Genomic DNA, 20,245 nt, shown 5'->3' with positions numbered 1-20,245 from the left:
AGACGAATGACCAAATATATTTAAAAAAGTCAACGGCGTCAAATATTTAGAAACGAGGGAGTATATGTATAGCTTTCTGTCACAACACGGTATGCGATTGTGATATGTGATCTGATTTGTACAACTAATGAATGATGGTTTAATTAGGTCCTTGGTTAGGGTGTATATACTAACTAGACGACGTATAAATGCATGTAAGTATATCTAGAAGAACTCCAGCCGAGAAGGCGGCTGTTAGTTAATTAATTAAGTGAGAAGCTAGCTAGCTAAGACAAACAGCAACTGATTGTGATTGTGACTTTGCGAGTATACACTGATGGTAATCTGTTGCCAGGGCGCTGTCATCGAAAGGGAGCTAAAGCTCTAGCTCGATTTCATACTGTCAGTGTCAGTACAGTGTGTATCAGTATCACTGTGATTGGAACAGATGATAGCTCAGCTCGTAAAAGCGACCGTGATGTTGTTGTTGTCACGAGAGGGAACTTGCATGAATTCAGATTTTAAGTGAAAACAACAACAATCATCTTTATTAAAAAAACAAAAACATAATACAAATAACCGCTTACAACTCTAGGAGAAATTATCAATTTCGACTACCCTCCAACTCCAACCACAAATTTATACTACTTTAAATAATACTAATGATGATATTCCAGTTCTGCCTCCGATGTTACAAGCTGATATGTGGGGTTATAAGGTCACAAACATGAATGCTTTTGCTTTTAATATATCATTATATGCCTAATCAACTAACTATGCTATAAACTTATAATGTTTGCTTTTGATTTTACTTTTATCTCTTATAATATTCGTTGAAACGTACGGGCCTTTAGCTAGTAATATTAAAAAATCTCGCAAAAGTACATTTGAGGTATCTAAAGAATTATCCTTTCAGAATAACCGGCTTTAACTTTAAAATCCAATATTTGGCCAACTTTAAACTTAATTAAAATAGTTCATCTCCAGTTACAAAACTAAATTAATTTCGCAAAAGTGAACAGACTTTAAAAACTGGACCAAAACAACCATTAGGCCCATTATTGGAGTCAACGAGGCCCAGTTAAGCATGCTGAGATTATACCGTTTGGGCCTGCAAAATGGATTTGAGTACAAACAGACTCGGAAAAGGCCCAATTTGTTTCATATATGTCAAATCTGATCTATATTCCTCAATCAAAAAATCGGTATATTGATTTCTTCAACTATTTAAAACTGGTGTAAAACGACTTTCAGAACGGTATTATTGGTGATTTCGCTAGATGTTGTGCGTATACGACACGCTAACATGGTCTTCATCATAAGTTGTGGCAGCTACATGGTGCTTATGTGGTATTAAAACTTAGTGGATCCACATGTCGGTAGCAATTCTACCAGGAAAAATAAAAATAATCTTATTGCTTTGCTTGGTAGAAATCTCGTATATCCTCCTTTCTATCCTCCACCTCACTATCTAAACATGCATGACATCCTATTTAGGCATCTTGTTTCCCCTTGATCAATGGCGGTGGAGGCATCTCCAAGGTAGGTCGAGCCATCGCTTGGGCCCCACCTCCAATAAGAATAACCACCTACGTTCTAAAATTAGTTGATCATCGAAAAACACTATTAGCTGCACAGGCTCGATAACATCGCCAGCTCTGCCACTGTTGTCGACTTTTTTCTTGTGCCATCTCATAATCCACGAATCCAAGGCTCGTTCTAGGGCGAAAAACCCTACCACGTGGTGCCGCCGATTTTAGGGTTCGCCCCCTCGCTCGCAGTCATTGGATCATGTATTTATGGCGAGAGATAGCTGCGGTGGACCTCAGTGTAATATACTCCCTCCGTTTCCTATTATAAATAGCTTTGATTTTTTTTTTCTAGTCAAACTTTTAAAGTATGACCAAGTTTATAGAAAAAATTAGCGATATTTATAATGCCAAATTAGTTTTATTAAATCTAACATTGAATATATTTTCATAGTGTATTTATTTTATGTTAAAAATGCAAATATATTTTCCTATATCTTAGTCAAATCAAACTTAAATACGTTTGACTATAAAAAAAAGTCAAAACGACTTATATGTAATGGAGAAAGTACAAATTTTGAGGGGTTTTTTTTCAAAGTGCTCAATCCCTATCCGCCACCACCGAGAACAAGCTCCTCTTATCTTTGAGTAAGAGGAGGCATATATCAGCCACTCAAGGTTAGAGTAAAATTTATCCTGTCTTCTCTCTCACCTCCCACATGCAGGGGTCAAAAAAAAAGACCGATACTGAACTAATTGGAACCGAGACCTCTTCATACTCAACTAACCAAATTTTATTCGGTTATACCCATCGGTTAGCCAAATATGACGGAAAGCCCAACAGCCCTTATAGCCATCAATGTCCAACAATTAACAAGAGCAAACCTGCCGACCGATGCAGCCGCCGCCTCCAGTCCCGCCGCTTGCGCGCTAATCCCTATTTGCGATGCACGCGCATTCTTCAGTCCTGACGACCGCGTCGTCGCATCTCGCTAGTGCTGTCCTATTCCGATTACTGCACCTCACCCTTTTCAGTAGCGTGTGCTCCTTTAGGCTCTGCCTCTAGCCAGCATGCCGCCGGTTTGCGAGCTGGACATACAGCTCCACTTAATGGTTGCGTCAAAGAGAGACATGCCAAGCAAAAGAAGGTAGCGGGCTAGGATGGGACTGGAAAGTAAGTAAGGAATGAGATTTTAGTCCAAAACCAAAGAGTAAAATGTATAGCGATCCAAAAATATTTTTACAAGTTGCAACGCACGGGTATTTTTTCTATTAGATTTAAAAACTGTATAGAGTACTTATCGAAACCCGTAGTATAGCCAACTATTGTACTTATCGGTTCAGGCCCGGTTTAGTTAGCAAAATTTTTTGTTCTGGGTGTCACATCGGATATATGGACACATATTTGAAGTATTAAATGTTGTTTAATAACAAAACAAATTATAAATTCCACCTGAAAATTGTAAAACGAATTTATTAAGACTCAGTAGAAAATGTTTATTATAACACCATATTGTCAAATTATGGTGCAATTAGGCTTAAAAGATTCGTCTTGCATTTACACGCAAACTATATAACTGGTTTTTTTTCCACATTTAATACTCTGTACATGTGCCGAAACATTTGATGTGGTGGGTGATTTTTTTTTTTTTTGGAAACTAAAGAAGGCCTCAGTCTTCAGTTATTCCCTCCGTCTTGAGTGAGTTCTAATAAACGAATAAACGACACACCCGAATTTCTTAAAAAAAAAACAAAAACGAATAAACGAAACCGAATGCCCACACGGGCGGCCACCCGCCGGCACACCGCCCTGTCCGCCGCCATCCCCTCCTCCTCGTCACGGCAATGGGGCTCTTCCAGCGGCGGCCGCCCTCTCCGCCGCCTTCCCCGGGCGAGTACCCCGGTTGCGGCGCGCGCGCGGGGGGTTAGGGGAGGAGCAAAACCAACGCCGTCGTGGAGGTCACCATCGATAAGGTCAGGGCGCGCCCGCCCCGACGGCGCTTCCCCCCGTCCGCGTCCGCCTCCGCCCTGGGATCGAGGGTCGCAGCCCCTGTGAGCTCAAGGGCGCCGCCGTGGCCAAGATCCAAGGCAGGCGCTCGCCCCCACGACTCCATGCGCTTCAGGTCTCTACACCCTCCCAAATCTTACTTCTTCACCATATAAGCTCAATTCCATCTACGAACTAACTAATGGTATGAATTATTGTGATTCGTAGCAAAAATTCTTGTTTCGTATTTTGTTGTATAAGGTTGAAGTCTATGTATACATACGCATTTGCCTAAACTGGTTGGCGGAGAACTGTGGAATTTATTCAAATAATTCAGTTTGTGATACATTATCAAGGTTAGTTCATTGCCAGCATGTTCAATTCAATTTTCAGGCTGTAATTCCACGGTTAAGTCTACATTTTGATGCCCCACACTGATTCTGCCAATGGTAAGTCTAAAACTAGGCAATAATTAACACATTGGTGCAGTTTGCGTTCTACTTGAAACCATATTAATTGAAATATGAAATATTTGCCGTCATGAACCAAAATGAAGGAAATACAGTCCACAAATTCAGCCATCTACATTGAATTTAATAGCATGGCTGTCTGCTCTCATTTCATTCATTTTGTTTTACCTCCCAGGTTATTATGTTTTTTCCCCCACAAATTGAGGCATCTATATTGATTTGTTTTAAGTTCAAAACAGTCAAGTGTATGCTTGTATGTTTTACATACTACTGAATAGAAGGAGAGCATAGAAGAGGTGAATTGGATAGCATCACTGCATCAGATTTATGCTGGTTCTTTTATACTTGCTACTAGCTTTGGCTGAAGATTCAAGGGATACCTGGAATAGGAGGGCAAGGAATCAAGTATAGACTGATTATACTTTTAAAGTTTTTAAAGCCTCTACTCACCAGTACTTCATAAACTCCATATTCCTCGAGTTTTCAAATGCAGATGATGTGCAAATATGTTTCTGCTAATTGCATGTAGGAATCTGTATTTTGGTCTTGACTAGCTCAAAATCAGCGATTTCGGTTGATGGAGCTGATTCATTGTGCTTTTGCCATTGCCAGGGTGTAGGTAGAAATTCCTGGCTGCTTTTTTTGTTCATCCGAAACCTTGGAGATAAAAACGGCCATTTGGAGGATCTCAATAGTTTCCCTTTCAAAAAATTATAGCTCTTACTATTGGTGGACACATGTGGATCTGTAAACTAGAGAGCACCAGAATTGCACAGCAGTTCAGACTTCACTTGATTCAGCTACCATTGCTACACAACTCAGGCCGATGTCTATCTAACGTTGGATTGAAGTACAACAGCTTGCAGAACAGTGACAGTAGCACAGCACATTCATTTTTTTTCTACAAGACAGAACACAAGAGATTTGGTTGAGCTCTCACACAGTTGACACTTGACAGTCCGGCTGCATATACAAGTTGCAATGTGCAATACGTAAGACCATGCCTCTTTGCAATCATTTATCCAGGACAGAATCAAGTAGTAGAAAAAGGATAAAGAGGCACCAGCATCTTCTGCTCCTGCCTTGAGGTAAACGCTATACCAAATTTATAAAGGAATAATCAATTCCTTAGTCTCCTTCCTTGTGTAAACTGAACTTTTAATGTTATGCATTTCGAACGTTATGTTTGTTTTCTCGAATATGCAAGAGAGCTGCGTATCATTGCATTAATAGAAGAAAAGCGTACAAACACGCCAAAAAACAGCAAGAAGTACAAGAATTCACGCCACCACAAAACAAGTCACTGCATGGGCGGTAACACACCAAAAAGAACAAAAGAAAAGGCCCTAGCTGGGGTCCACAAACAGGGAGAGTCCCTTAGCTCCCACCAAACTCCATAGGCGGGCTTCCTCACTTAGAACGCTATCTTTAAAGAATAAGAAGAGCAAGTTATTGAAAAAAAGATATTTCCTCAGTTCTTATAGTCATGTGGAGGGATAAAATGAAGATAAGTAGTCTCATTACTTTGGTTCATTAGAATTCAGAATTTATGCGCACAAATTCGAATTCCAATTTATGTCCATGAACTCACTGTCTTGCTGCCTTCAACTGATCTGCATAAAAGGGTAAATCTTATACCAAAAACTATGTCACATCTTAGGCAGAGATATAAAATTACTCAACCAATTTTTGAAATAAAACCTTGAACCTCCTGAGTCAATCTGATATATTTTTTAGACAAGACTAATATATGCGAACAACTTCTAAGACTAAAAAAGTATAAGTGGCACACGTGCAAACAGCCATCGATAGCATATAAACAAATACTAATGTAATCAGTAACAACACGGATGAGCTGAGCTCAGTGCTTACAAAGCAGAAATTGGTACTAAAATTGTTAAGTCATCAGCATGATCCTATTACTCCACATTTTATATAGAGATTTTTCCTGCATTTTGTCAGCACACAGGTGGAAAATTGAAGCTGGAAATCCATGCACTGTTTTGTAAACTAATAAATGACCTATGGAGATCTTCCTCATACATTATAGTGCCGTCTAAATTGAAGTACGGTTGAATTATTACCATGATTAATCGTAGTTTCATGTACATTTTTTATGCAATGGTTTCTATGAGAAATTCTGAAACTGAACTGGCATTATTTTGAAAAAAAAAGATAAAGATAAGTAAAAAGTCCCAATCATGTTATCTTATAAGCAACAAGATTGGCTCAAGTTGATATGGAACCAAATTAGTAAATGTTTGATTTTGTTTATTTTCCTAGCTAGGTACTGAGTCCTGTCTAATTAATGCATCTGCAATTTAATTGACCTCTTTGAAGTACTTCAAATGTCTTTTACTTTAGCCATGTTAATTTTGTTAGGTTGCCTTTTATGATACTTGTACAGTTAGATGGAATGTTTAACCAATCGAAGTAGACATTTTTGTGTACTTTTTAAATCTTATTTCTTTGCTTTGCAGAAATCTGGGAGAAACACAAATTGGAACTGCAGAATTTGACGCTAACAAAGCCATTCAGGACATTACTTTTTTTTTTCATGTTAGTGATGGTGCAATTGATACTCACCTGCCAAATACATATATTCCTTGGGCATGGTACTATTGAGTCATTTTTCTTACTCATGTGCAAGAATATTTTTTTTTCCTTACACAATTCTGATCTCAAGTCCCAACGCCTCTCCTAGACAGCTTGAAAGAAAAATTGGACAACTCCAAGACCTGAAGAACTCTGCGCAAGAAGTTTCATCAGATGACACACTTCAGATGTTTCATGAGAGCATTCTTCAGAGTAGCCATTCATTAGAGGAACCACATGCAACACTAAAGAGAGCTACAGATTCCAGTAGGTTGCAATTTCTCTCAGAGGATGTTGCGATGCTGTGTTGCATGAATGCCCAGATATGAAAGAAAGTGGAGAATTGACATGAGATTCATAAACAGGTTGGCAGAATAGCAAGCACCACCAACCCTATTGCCGGCAGAGTCTCTACTTGCATCGAATTGCAGTTTGCTTAACATCAAGGGATTCAAGATGTTGATTCAGGGGTGGTGTTGGAGATGGAAGTGATTCGATTCCTTGATCCGGCAACCCTGGTTTCCTGTTTCAAACTCAGAAATTCTTAAGAATGTTTGTAGATCATAGAAGCCTTTCCTGCTCCTGCTAGCTGTAACCGGTTTTGTATCTGTAACAGCAGTAAACTAAACTCGCAATATGAACTTACAATTATAATTTTTTTTTCCCCTGAAGTTTGTTATTTGCATGTTCTGCCCTCACTAAACATTTCACTGGAACTTTGGCAGTTGCTAAGTAAGAAATAAATTGTTTACTTAACTTTCCTAGATATCTTATGCAGAAAGTCTGATGTATGACAGTTGCATTCTAACTTTGCATATATCTTCTGGCTCCACCAAGTATGCTTATTTGTTATGAACTGGGAGTGTTGAATGTTAATATAATGAAGGGCCCTCGGTAATTTCTGTTTGACGCCAATCTGTTGGTGCGATTGGTGCATCAAGCTGATCGATCAGCGCCTTTTTTTTCGACGTGTACCAGGTTGGTGAGAGCGCCAAAGCCTTTTTATCCGTTGCGTATCGTGAGTGTTAATTGGTTTCCAATATCAATGCCTATATATATTCATGACGATGCATGCTTGATGATCTGGTTAATTGGACGTTAATCCTTTATGTTTTTTATACAATGCAGACAAATATAGATGGGGCAGAGAACGGATATGCTCACATGATAAAAAGAATTGAACACAACACATATCATATTTATAGTTCAATCGCATAACTGTCTCAATCATTGTTTGCGATGTGCGTGCTTTGTGAAGAGTCGGAATAATCTGTTGGATGTTTACACCTTATTATACCTTATTTTGATAACCAATAACTACTATAAGGGGGTAGAGGGTCTTGAGGATGTGGGGGCGACAAGGGTCGTAGGCTCGTAGCTTGTTCGATCGACTCACCCTGCCTAATAGGTAGATCCGCCCTCTGAGTGAAGTTATCTTGAATCTCAACTTTGAATGTTTCTTTGTCACTCTTGCCTGGTTGCTCCTTGTTAGCGGAATGAATATACCTGAAACGATTTGACTCTTTTGACATGTTAAAAAAATTGATGGATGTTTTATTTGGACCAGGGTTTGAAATTTCGTTTCAAATTTTTCGAAATTTTTCCCCCCTCCCCACCACCGGCAAGCTCATATCTCGCCCGAATTTTTCGGTTTTTTGCATTTTTTTTTGTGAATTTGGCCATATTTTATTCAAATTCATTCAGTATCAGTCAAAATTTCAAACAATTTCAGCCAAAAAAATTCAAAATTTCCTATATTTCTGAAATTTCGGTAATTTCGGTGCCCCCGGCAGACATAGCAATTTCAAAATTTAAAACCCTGATTTGGACATCTACGTAGGGATGAAAACAGTCGGAGAAATCCTCTACCATTTTTTATTTTCATTTTTTTCTCAAAAAGGAATCGAAATGGTAGAACTGAACGATATCGGTAATATTGGTATATAGGAAACGGGATCATTGGAACGGAATCTACTGATATTGGTTGGAACTCGGAAGTCAAATATTCATGTCGGAAACATCGGAGCGTGGCATAGTCAGACATTTAACTATGCATGAAGATGATTTTATAACTTTATTCTTACATCATTATACTCCACATAACACCGTTATATGATTATTAATGATATGATAATAAGTTTGGTGAACAATATAAACAAAATTCAACTAACTTCAGCATCAATAAGTTGAGAAAATCAAAGTTCAGCAAAGACTATATGGTACGTCCTAAGGTTACAGTGTTTCCCTTGGCCACTTCCTCCTCTTAATGGGCTACAAATTTACCAGGTTTCCTTCATTCATAGGCTTCCGATGGGTTGGGCTGGCTGGTCTGTTGGGGAAATTTCGGAATTTTGATGGAAATTATTGGATAATTACGGTTACTGATAAAACGGTCGGAAAAACCATCATCTCATTTCCGCTACCATTTTCGGAAGACATTAACGTTTCCATTTCCGACACTAACAATTACTAATACCAACTGAAACAGAAACAGTCGGTGCAAATCAAAAATGACAACCGGAAATTTCCTTACCATTTTCTCCCCTGCCTCTACGACGTCCATGATCCTAAACAACGCTGGCTATGGACAAAATAGATTGGCCCAATCTCAATTGGTTGCGGCAAGTTATTAGCATTGGGTTCTTATATAATCCTCCTATTGCCTTAGGGCAGTTACAAATTAAGGTGAAGATAGGCTCTTAGCTAAAACAATTGAGACAACACTATCTTTAACTATTAATACACCAAAAAAATTTGTTACTAATTTTTTTCCCTTTTCTCCAACCCATATAACAAATATTCTTTTAATAAATGCTAAGAGTCGACTCTAACCATATGTCATGCATAGCAACGATGTTTTGTTTTTCTCATCTCTCTCTCGTTTACGTCACCAAATTTACTTATGTGACAACGGAAAGAGCCCGCTAATAAAGATTGTTGTGCATTGCCCTTTTCTTTTCTTTTCTGGTTTCATATATTTTCTGAAATGCATGAGCAAATTTCAAAGCGGGTATAACTTACAAAATTACAAGCCGTGTTGTGCTTAGGTCTCCTCAAATCTGACCAATCTACTCAGATTAAAATTCATATCCCGGTCGCCGCATAAAGCCCCCAGAAATTCACCAATTTTGTTGCTTTCCAACACAAATTAGATTTGTTTGACGACATTTATCCACGGATGAATTGACAGCCGGCGGCACTGTCGGTAATTAATCACTTGACGAAATTTCATGGCGATGCGGCTACACTGAAAACCAACCAAATGGAAGTATGCAAACAACTACCTACGACTTGGTTCGCTTAAAAACTTTACAAAATTCGCCAAGCTGATGCAACAAGGTCTATAGTTAATTCAACAAATCGGCAGAACTAACAATCGATAGACGACTGCAATTTGGCAACACACATGGCATGCAAATCACATTACCATGCAATCCCCGGCCCATAAGTCATCTCATGAAACCATGATAGATTATTCTATTAACATCCCTCAATAAATTATCTTTGAATTTTGAGCATATCTTCATTTCGAATCAATACATGAAACAGGAGATATATGTTGGAGTAACTTGATATACAAGCTCACAAAGTCTCCAAAAAAGATATTCATAAATTACTAAATTAGTAGATAACATTGTGTGCATATACTCCTATATATAGAGGGAAACTATTTTAACAGCTCGAGTGGATGTCCACCCGTTTATTGCATGTCAACTAAATAGTTATGAAAAAAATTAAAAAAAAAATATGAATAAGATAGATCAATATGTAATGTATCAATCCACAAACATGCAAGTTAAAATTCAACTGGTACAAATTGTAACAAAAATAACAAACAAAACTCAAATTACTATATGTATATTTATAGTTAAATTTGTTATTTTTGTTACAACTTGTAGAAGTTGAATTTTAACTTGCATGTTTGTGGAGTGTTACATATTGATCTATCTTGCCAATTTTTTTGAAAATTTTTCGTAGCCATTTAGTTGACATGCAATAAACGGGTGGACGTCCACTCGAGCTATTAGAATACATCTCCTATATATAGAGACTAGAGAGACGCAATTGACAGCATTTTGTAAGCATTTGAAGCAAGCAAGAAAGCTAAGCATGCCATCGCTTGGAGCAGCCAGGGACGGCGGCGGCGGCGGCGAGGCCGGCGTGACCACCGCCGCCGCCAAGGCCACGTCGACGGCGACGCTGCTGAGCCTGCTCCGAGCCAAGTCGGAGCGGAGCGCGGAGGCGGAGGAGAAGGTGGAGTGGGTCAGGTCCCAGCTCGTCGGCGCCGGCGCCGAGTTCGACACGCCGTTCGGCCGCCGCCCCCTCGTCTACGCCGACCACACCGCCTCCGGCCGCGGCCTCCGCTACGTCGAGGACTACGTCCTCCACCATGTCCTCCCCTTCTACGGTCAGTACCATCTACCATGTCGCTTCTCATCTCATGCGATATGCGAGCTCGATCACGACGTTCATGGCGATGGCGAGGTGATCGATGCGATGCTTGTAGGGAACACGCACACGGAGGACAGCTACGTGGGGAGCAGGACGACGAGGATGGCGAGGAAGGCGGCGAGCTACATCAAGCGGTGCGTGGGGGCCGGCGGCGCCGCGGGCGGCGACGTCGCGCTGCTGTTCTGCGGGTCGGGGGCGACGGCGGCGGTGAAGCGGCTGCAGGAGGCGATGGGCGTGGCGGCGCCGCCGGGGCCGCTGCGGGAGCGCGCGGCGGCGCTGCTCCGGCCCGAGGAGCGGTGGGTGGTGTTCGTGGGTCCGTACGAGCACCACTCCAACCTGCTGTCGTGGCGGCGGAGCCTCGCCGACGTCGTCGAGGTCGGCGCCGGCGACGACGGGCTCCTCGACCTCGCCGCGCTCCGCCGCGCGCTGCGCGCCCCCGAGCACGCCGACCGCCCCATGCTGGGGTCCTTCTCCGCCTGCAGCAACGTCACCGGCGTGCTCACCGACACCCGCGCCGTCGCCCGCCTCCTCCACCAGCACGGCGCCTTCGCCTGCTTCGACTTCGCCGCCAGGTACACGTGGCACATGCACACAGACACAGCTAATAATCACACTGCCCGATGCATTACTTAATTAAATAAATACTCCATATGTTTCATATTATAAGTCGTTTGTTTTTTTTTCCTAGTCAAGTTTGACTAAATTTTTATAAAAACATATTAGTATTTTAAAAAAACATATGTTAGATTTTATGAAATTAGTTTGGTATTTTAGATGTTGCTAAACTTTTATATAAACTTAGTCAAACTTGACTAGGAAAAAAGTCAAATGATTTATAATATAAAATGGATGGAGTATTTAACTAATGGATTAATTGGATTAATTGTTGATTATTGCCATTTGATGAAATGTGTATGGATCACATTTTCATTTTTTTCATGATTTTATAATGGGTTTTTGATGAAGTATGAATACAATGATCTACAAGTATCGGAAGTCCATGAATTGGAAGCTAGGGTTTCCAAGTGGTGCAAGGAACTCTCATTTTCTTCGATAATGATCCTATGCTATCCACCAGTTTGACAGTTGACGCATTTCTTAATTAGTACGGACTGTACATACAATCCAATCTGCTGATGAAATCAATATACATGTGGTGTTTTTTCTTGGTCAAATTGATGGTTAATTTTAGCAGCATATTTATTCAAAAACTTAACCTAACTAGAGAGGGGAGTTAGATAGCGCGTTTCTTGATTACTTAGATTTCCTCTTCAGAAACAGGTAATTTTTCCTGATTTGTTCCACTGTATTGACTTCCAATCTGGCTATTTTTTGCATTTCAATCCACCTGCCAGCTGCTGCATGCATGTTGCATTGGATGACATCGTCATTTTGACCTGATAATTAAGATTAGCAAATGGTATACCAAAGCAATACATAACATGCAAGAATGATAAAGAATGTGTGTGTTAGTACACACATTAATTAAACTATATGTGGAGATTTATTCAGTCCTTGTAGATGTTTTCTTCTCTGATGATGACAGAAGCAATCTCGAACCAATTCCTTGATCCATTTTTTTTCTAGTTTTACATTAATTAATTAGAACGAAGAGTCTTGTTAGTAGCTCATCTTGATAGTGAAAGCCATTGACCTTCCAAGTTCCAAGTCTTAACCCATCTGAACTTCTGAATCACAAGCTAGCTAGCTTGTGAAGACACTGAAATTATTTTCTTTTCATGTGCCATTCAGAAACAATGTGATTGCTTTATTATTATCTCTCTGCTCTGTACTCCTGTTCATACTGATATCATTGCATAACCAGAAATTTTAATGCAAACATATAATTGAACTTTTTTTCTGAAAAAATAAAGGATGTTAATAATTGATGAATACTCACCGTTTCATATCATAAGTTATTTTGACTTTTACTATTCAAATTTCTTTAAGTTTAACCAATTTTATAGGAAAACATAGTAGCCATTTCGACACAAAACAAACATATTATCAAAATATATTCAATGTTAAATTTAATGAAGTTTTTTTGGTGTTTAAAATGCTGCTGAACTTTTCTATATACTAGATCAAACTTAGCAAAGTTTATAATAGAAAAAAATCAAAGCAACTTATAATACGAAACGGATTGAGTATTAATCTGTTTATATATGAAAAAAGATACGTATGGTTGATTAATTAGTTTATCATTCATGAGTAAATGCATATGCATGTCCTAGCTAGCTAACTAACCATGCATGCATGGGGTGTACATGTGTGTGTCTGAAGCTGACGTGTGTGTCTCACTGAGCAGTGGGCCCTACGTGGAGATCGACATGAGGCCCGGAGAGGTGGACGGCTACGACGCCGTGTTCCTGAGCCCGCACAAGTTCGTCGGCGGGCCGGGCACGCCGGGGATCCTCCTGATGAGCCGCTCGCTGTACCGGCTGTCGTCGCAGCCGCCGACGACGTGCGGCGGCGGCACTGTCGCCTACGTGAACGGCGCCAGCGAGCGCGACACGGTGTACCTCGCCGGCGTCGAGGAGCGGGAGGACGCCGGCACGCCGCCCATCGTCGGCAAGGTCCGCGCCGCGCTCGCGTTCTGGGTCAAGGCGCGCGTCGGCCGCGGCGGCGCCGTCGCGCTCCGGGAGCGCGCCCACGCCGACGCCGCCATGGCGTGGCTGCTGGGCAACCCCAACGTGGAGGTGCTCGGCAACGTCGCCGCCCCGCGCCTCCCCATCTTCTCCTTCCTCGTCTTCCCCGGCGACGGCGACGACCGGCGGCTGCCGCTGCACGGGCGGTTCGTGGCGAAGCTACTGAACGACCTGTTCGGCGTGCAGGCGAGGGGCGGGTGCGCGTGCGCGGGGCCGTACGGGCACGCGCTGCTCGGCGTCGGCGACGAGCTCTCGCTCCGCATCCGCGCCGCCATCGTCAGGGGGTACCACGGCGTGAAGCCGGGGTGGACGAGGGTGAGCTTCGCCTACTACCTCTCCGGCGACGAGCTCCGCTACGTCCTCGCCGCCATCGACTTCGTCGCGGCGCACGGCCACCGCTTCCTCCCGCTCTACGCCTTCGACTGGGCCACCGGCGACTGGTCCTTCCGCCGCGCCGCGCTCAAGCGCCAGCTCATGGCGCGCGAGCTGCTCCACTGCCACCTTGGCAGCAGCTCCGCCACCAGCAGCGACTCCGACGGCGGCGAGTTCCAGACGGCGAGGAAGACAACGGCGGCGGGCAAGGTTGGCGGTGACGTCAGCGCCGACAAGTTCGAGGGCTACTTGGAGAGCGCGAGGAGGATCGCGCGGTCGCTGCCGGACACGTGGCAGGCGACTGTCACTGTGCCAGAGGGAATTGACCCTGACATTGTTCTTTTTCGAGTGTGACTAATTAGTAATTAATCAATCTTGTGTCGTTGATTAATTGTGCTCAGGTTAAAATTAGAGGAATAGCATGTATAGATCGAGTATAGTGTTGGAGGATAAGTGAGGGGACTGTCTATATTTATACCGCTATATTTTTCATAAAAAAAAGCATATATACTGACAAATATAACGTTGTACTGAAACTAATTAGGAGACGCATGCAAGAAAGTGATGTGTATATGAGGCTGACAAAGTTTCCGAGGATGCTTGGGGCGCCCTTTAGGCATTTGGTCTAAGGCCCTGTTTGTTTCAGCATAAGATTATTATAATCTGGATTATTGAGCCAGATTACTATAAATTGGATTATAATAAGCCGACATAAAATAAGCTGTTAGCTGTTTGAGTTTTGGATTATTAGCTGTTAGTCACCCAATAATCTAGAAAAAGCACCTTTAGAGTGGATTACCAGATTATAGTAATCCGGCTTATAGATTATAATAATTTATCATAATAAGCTATCTGTTTGTTTCAGTTTACTCCTAATAATCCAGATTATCATAATCCTAAGCTGAATCAAACATGGCATAAGTCTATATTATGAGGCGCTTTTTTCCTCAACGTTGCCTGCTTAGTTGTATACATTTTTTTTTTGCTATTTCCATGCATGTACTTTTGGAAACGATCCTATCCGGACGACCGATAGGGAGATTAAGTATCTAGCCTTTCTCCTCACTAGTTTCTTATCCGTTCCCTCATCCCTTACTCTCTCTCTCTCTCCCCTTTCTTCTCTCTCCACACTTTTTCTCCTCTCTATTTGCATCATCTCCACATGGCGATCAACTACTCTGCGTCAAAGCCCACGAGGAGCTCAGCGCGGCGGTAGCCATGTCGATGTGGCCAAGCTCGGCGCAGTGTCGACGATGGTGGCCATGTGGATGAGGCCGAGCTCCGCGCGGTGTCGATGAAGGTGGCCACGTGGTTGTGGCCGAGCTCATTGCACCAAGTTCAACATCGGTCGATGTGGTGGCTAACCACTGTAGCGGAGGAAGAGGTAGATCTAGGTTTTTCTTTCGAATATTTTTGATGTTTCAACTCATGTACCTTGATGTTTTATTAATTAGATTGAAATGTTGTTGTGGGGTTTTCTATGGTGTTTAATTTTTTTTTGACGTACTCAAATGTGTTTCATGGTTCAATATATTTGAAACCGTTGTTTCATACATTGTAGAAAAATATTTCATTTTGTGATTTGAATGTGTTTCACCTTTTTTAGTAATAAAACATTTTCATGCAACGGGTGAAACAACGCCAAATTTTTAGAAAAAATCGGACACCTGATTTGTAGTCGTCTTGACTTTCGGAAACATACTTTTCCTACTATTCTCTCTCTTCTAACATATCCATAACAAACTTACTATTAAACATTAAATGATTTTTTTCTTTTAAACTATTCATTCGATTCATGATCTGATTGCACCATTAAATTAGTTGCAATTAAATGTTCAGAATAAGACCACACATGGTTATATTCTAATAAAAAAATATTTAGATTTTTAATGGATTTCTTTAAATGTTGCACCTGCTGCTTTATTTAAATGTTTCAACTAATATCTATATGATGTTTCACTAGTTAATTTGCAAATATTGCATATGATGTTTTTAGTAGATATTTAATAATATTTCAACAATTACAATTTAATGTTTGTACGTGACAAAAAAATTATTCAACGATATCAAGTTTTTGCAAATATATTGTATCTTTCGTATTATTTTTTTATGTTTTACCTGTTGAGACTCAATGTTTCGTACAATCATTGCCGGTGTTACAGTCAGTATACTTTAAATGTGGCATCTCTCTGAAATATTTTATACAGTAAAATAAAACATTTGATCAAATCATGAAACATTTTTTTTCTAAGGGATGAAACAACAGACATTTTTTTTCATCAAAATATATTTGAGTGGGATCTTATTATAGAGATTTAATTGCGACAAATATAATAGTGTAATTGGTTCATGGATTAGATAAGTAATTTAGGCATAAGAAATTTTTTGAAGTTTGTGAAAAGTTAGTTATGTACATAGGAAAAGAGATAAATGTTGTCTAACATGCATACAGGGTAAAGAGTAGTGCTGTAGGAGGCGCCCGATTTTTTGCACCCGATTTGTAGCTGTGTCGCTAAGTTTCTTTTGAAAATAAAAATACTTCGAGACCATGGCCAACAGAATCCCAAAATTTTGGATTTTTCTTGAAAAATCGGCGACAATAGTTACCTGATGAGGTGGAGCTACTTTTTATTATCGGTGGTAGTCTTAGTTATTTGTTGGAGAGATGAATCTATTCACAACAAAAAAAAATCTGATTAGAGATAAAAACCAGAAGCTATTTTAGGACATTTTTTAGAATAATGGATCCTATCTAAATGTATGTATAGTTTTTGTACGAAATCATCCACATGTCCTAACACACTGTTGTTGCCAACCATCTTTGTCAAGCGAAGACGGGACATAAATGCAAGTTCTTTCGCATGGATCGTATACTCTTTTGCAAGGATAAAATCCTAAAAATAAGCCATATGCTACCATGTTATATGAACTACTACTCTGTCAAAAAAAAAATCAAACCTAGTTTTGAATCTGGACATAGGTTTAAATTTTTTTGAAACGGAGGGGTATCTATGAGTAATTTACACGGAAGACACATACACAGTTACACACTCGCACCCACTCACTTGAGTGCACTCCCTGACACATGCTATGTATGTGCGATTTTGACAATTGGAATCACTCCAATTTGATGGAAGATTGTATCGATGCTTGGACCGTTTGGTCCTTATCAATTTTCTCTTGGAGGGGAGGGGACTAAGTAATACACTACATCCAACATACTACATCTCAGTCCAAGATTAGTACAGGTGCCATGAAAAGATAGAAGAGTTCAATGTAAGGAGTGATAATTTTACAATTGATGGTACATTTGGAAGGATCGCAAGCGAAGAATCCTTCAAAATTGAGTTAAATGCCTCAGACAAGATTACACATCTCAATATTTTTTTTAAGACTATTAAAGGCTAATTGCATGTCTCATTCAAGAGAGCTCTGCAGCAACAACAATTACCTACTTGATGTGGAGCAGCAGAGCATGGCTATAGGCCAAGACACTCGAATTTGTCAGACGAGCTACAGTGAAAGCTCCGGGCTGCCGGGGTGGTAATAGCTTGCTTCCCATGCCATTTGGCTTCACACCCTGTAATAAAAATATTTGTGATGGGCTCACATGCATGTACGATTTGATACTTCCTCTTAATGAAAAGGGGCATACTTGTGCCATCTATTTCAGGGGAAAACATGTTTTCATATGCCCCCACCGACGTGTTTTTAGATTTCGTCGGTCAAATTTAGCATGACTGATTGTGCCCATCCTAGGATATTGATTTTCCTAGTAGGAGTCATATAGGCATGTGTAATATATATTTCTTTCTTAAAAAATACATATCATAATTGCAAAGGAAAAACATAGATATTCATTGCACTAAAAAAATGATATGTCATCCGAAGTGTAATTGTTTGGCCTACAGATGACAAATCGTAAAATGGTTTATTAACAGCTAAAAAAATAATTTATGAGTAAAAAAATTATATATGTGTCCTTAGTAATTTAAAAGCTAATGTAAAAAAATAAGCTATGATAAAAAAACCTCAAAAACAATTTTAAAATAAATTTCTGAAATTTAAATTTTAGCTAAGATTACTAAGCTAAATAGGACCTTGCTTTTGTTGAAAAGAAACTGTCAATTTTCCATATTATACTTGTTCCCTAGATCTGGACCGAAAGAGCAGAGCCATCCAGCGCTGCGTGCCAAGTCAATTGCCGGCAACCATCAACACGCGACAGCTAGTAGCTATCCAAGGCCATCAATTTCTCCATGTGTAAATGGATCAAAGAGGCGACACGATGCATATGACTCCATTTCCTGCAGTGATCTCAGAAGCTTCGAACTTTAATAACTTCAGATCGATCTTCAGAAAGTTCAGACTTCAGAGAGAGACCATGTCAAACAAGCAAGCAGGTAGGCATTGGCTGGCAAGCAAGCATACGCAGAGGTAGCCACGCGTACGATCGAATTCTATGCCTGATTAATGCAAAAAGATATTCAGAGATCAAGCGTATGCCATGCTAGCTTGTTTACTGAGAAAATCCAACAAATATCATTCATTTGCAAATTTTAGAAAATATCATAATACGAACCAACTTATCTTAGGCCATGTTTTTTTAGCTTAGAATTATTATAATCTAGATTATTGAGTCAGATTACTATAAGCTAAATTGTTATAATCTGTAGTAGAATAAGCGATTAGTTGTTTCTTTTCTAGCTTATTAGAGCCTAAATTATTGGGTTTGCAAGTCTAAACAGGAAATGGGGTGGCATGGTGGGTAATTTTTCACCCAATAATCTGAAAAAAGCTCACCTAAATAAGCTTAACATATTATAATAAGCTGGGTTCCAGATTATAATAAGCTACTTTAATAAGTTGTCTGTTTTTTTCAGCTTACTCCCAATAATCTGGATTATAATAATCCCAAGTTGAAAGAAACAAGGCCTTAGAAATGGTATCGCCGCTAGGATTTCATCCATTCCACTTTGTCATTTTAATTGTCCATTGGGTACTGGCTAAATCGATAAATCTTGCTTGCAAGACATCACATTTTCGTATGACAAATTCAGAGTTGTTGTAGTCACCCCAAGTCAGAGCATGTGTATATCAGAGAGTGGCCATTTCGTTCTGAGAGCCCGAGAAACTTGACTAAAATGGCACAAGTGGTGAGAAGTAATTACTTCTTGAAGAACAAGCTGGAACTGAGGATCCATTCCAAGCAGGCAGTACGTCCTTTGCAGGGAAGAAAGAGGTAAATTAATTAGATAGCCAGTAATTAATTGGAGTGCTAGTATTTGCCACTAGACCTTGTCAAAGCTGGAAGAATATCGAATGGCTTAGCCTAGCTAAGCCAGAGTTTTCCATGACCATTGACCAAATATATGCCTGTTCTTAATCTTCTTATAAACCAGGAAATTTCGGTCTGAAATATTAAACCCTGGTTCACTTCTACTCTCCCAACTTTCCAATTGCTGGTGTATTTGTGCATGTGGATAAATCCGAATTAGAACTATTTATAGCCTCCCTATTAATTCCTTAGAGGATGCATGCATCAATCCATACGGTACGTGTCCTCATAAGGCCCTATTTAGATCACACTCCAAAATTTTTTACACTGTCACATCGAACGTTTGAACACATGCATGAAATATTAAATATAGGCTAAAAAAATAACTAATTGCACAGATTGCGACTAATTTGCGAGACGAATCTTTTAAGCCTAATTACTCCACGATCTGACAATATGGTGCTACAGTAAACATTTGCTAATGACGGATTAATTAGGCTTAATAAATTCGTCTCGCGGTTTACTGACGTATTTTGTAATTAGTTTTTTTATTAGTGCCCGAACAACCCATGCGACACCCTATATAATACCCGATGTGACATGCTAAAACTTTACACCCCTGATCTAAACACCCCCTAATTATGTGAATTACTTCTCTCCAATTCCATAATTCTTAATGTTTTGAACAACTATATAGTCTTCGAAACATACATTTAACTATGATTTATTATTATTATATATTAATAAATAAAAAAAAGACGTGAATATTAGGGAATGACCTAATATCAAATAATTAAACGTGCCCTCATAAATCATGTGAATTATTTCTCTCCAATTCCATAATTCTTAACGTTTTGAACAACTATACAGTGTTTGAAACATACATTTGACTATAATTTATTATTATAATATATTAATAAATAAAAAAGACGCAA

The 20,245-nt window shown here is 40.0% G+C and overlaps 1 protein-coding gene and 1 long non-coding RNA gene across 3 annotated transcripts; both read left to right on the top strand.

The window, feature by feature from the left end:
* Positions 1-3,280: 3,280 nt before the first annotated feature.
* Positions 3,281-7,231, top strand: LOC4350050 (uncharacterized). 2 transcript variants are annotated; one of them, XR_010737798.1, is made up of 6 exons: positions 3,281-3,631; positions 3,889-3,944; positions 4,578-5,053; positions 6,446-6,580; positions 6,670-6,827; positions 6,926-7,231. It is a non-coding gene; the product is annotated as an uncharacterized lncRNA (long non-coding RNA). The 2 variants fall into 2 exon arrangements; XR_010737799.1 differs by lacking the exon at positions 3,889-3,944.
* Positions 7,232-10,644: 3,413 nt separating this feature from the next.
* On the top strand, positions 10,645-14,603 carry LOC4350049 (uncharacterized). The gene is made up of 3 exons (XM_026021124.2): positions 10,645-10,968; positions 11,068-11,584; positions 13,321-14,603. Exons 1-3 carry the CDS (start codon positions 10,671-10,673, stop codon positions 14,384-14,386), a joined length of 1,881 nt encoding a protein of 626 aa, XP_025876909.1. The 5' UTR covers positions 10,645-10,670; the 3' UTR covers positions 14,387-14,603.
* The last annotated feature ends 5,642 nt before the right edge of the window (positions 14,604-20,245 follow it).

Source organism: Oryza sativa, chromosome 11, assembly GCF_034140825.1.
Source record: "Oryza sativa Japonica Group chromosome 11, ASM3414082v1".
NCBI classification, from domain to species: domain Eukaryota; kingdom Viridiplantae; phylum Streptophyta; class Magnoliopsida; order Poales; family Poaceae; genus Oryza; species Oryza sativa.
The sequence above is the reverse complement of the archived record's forward strand: the minus strand, read 5'-3'. Positions and strand labels throughout refer to the sequence as shown.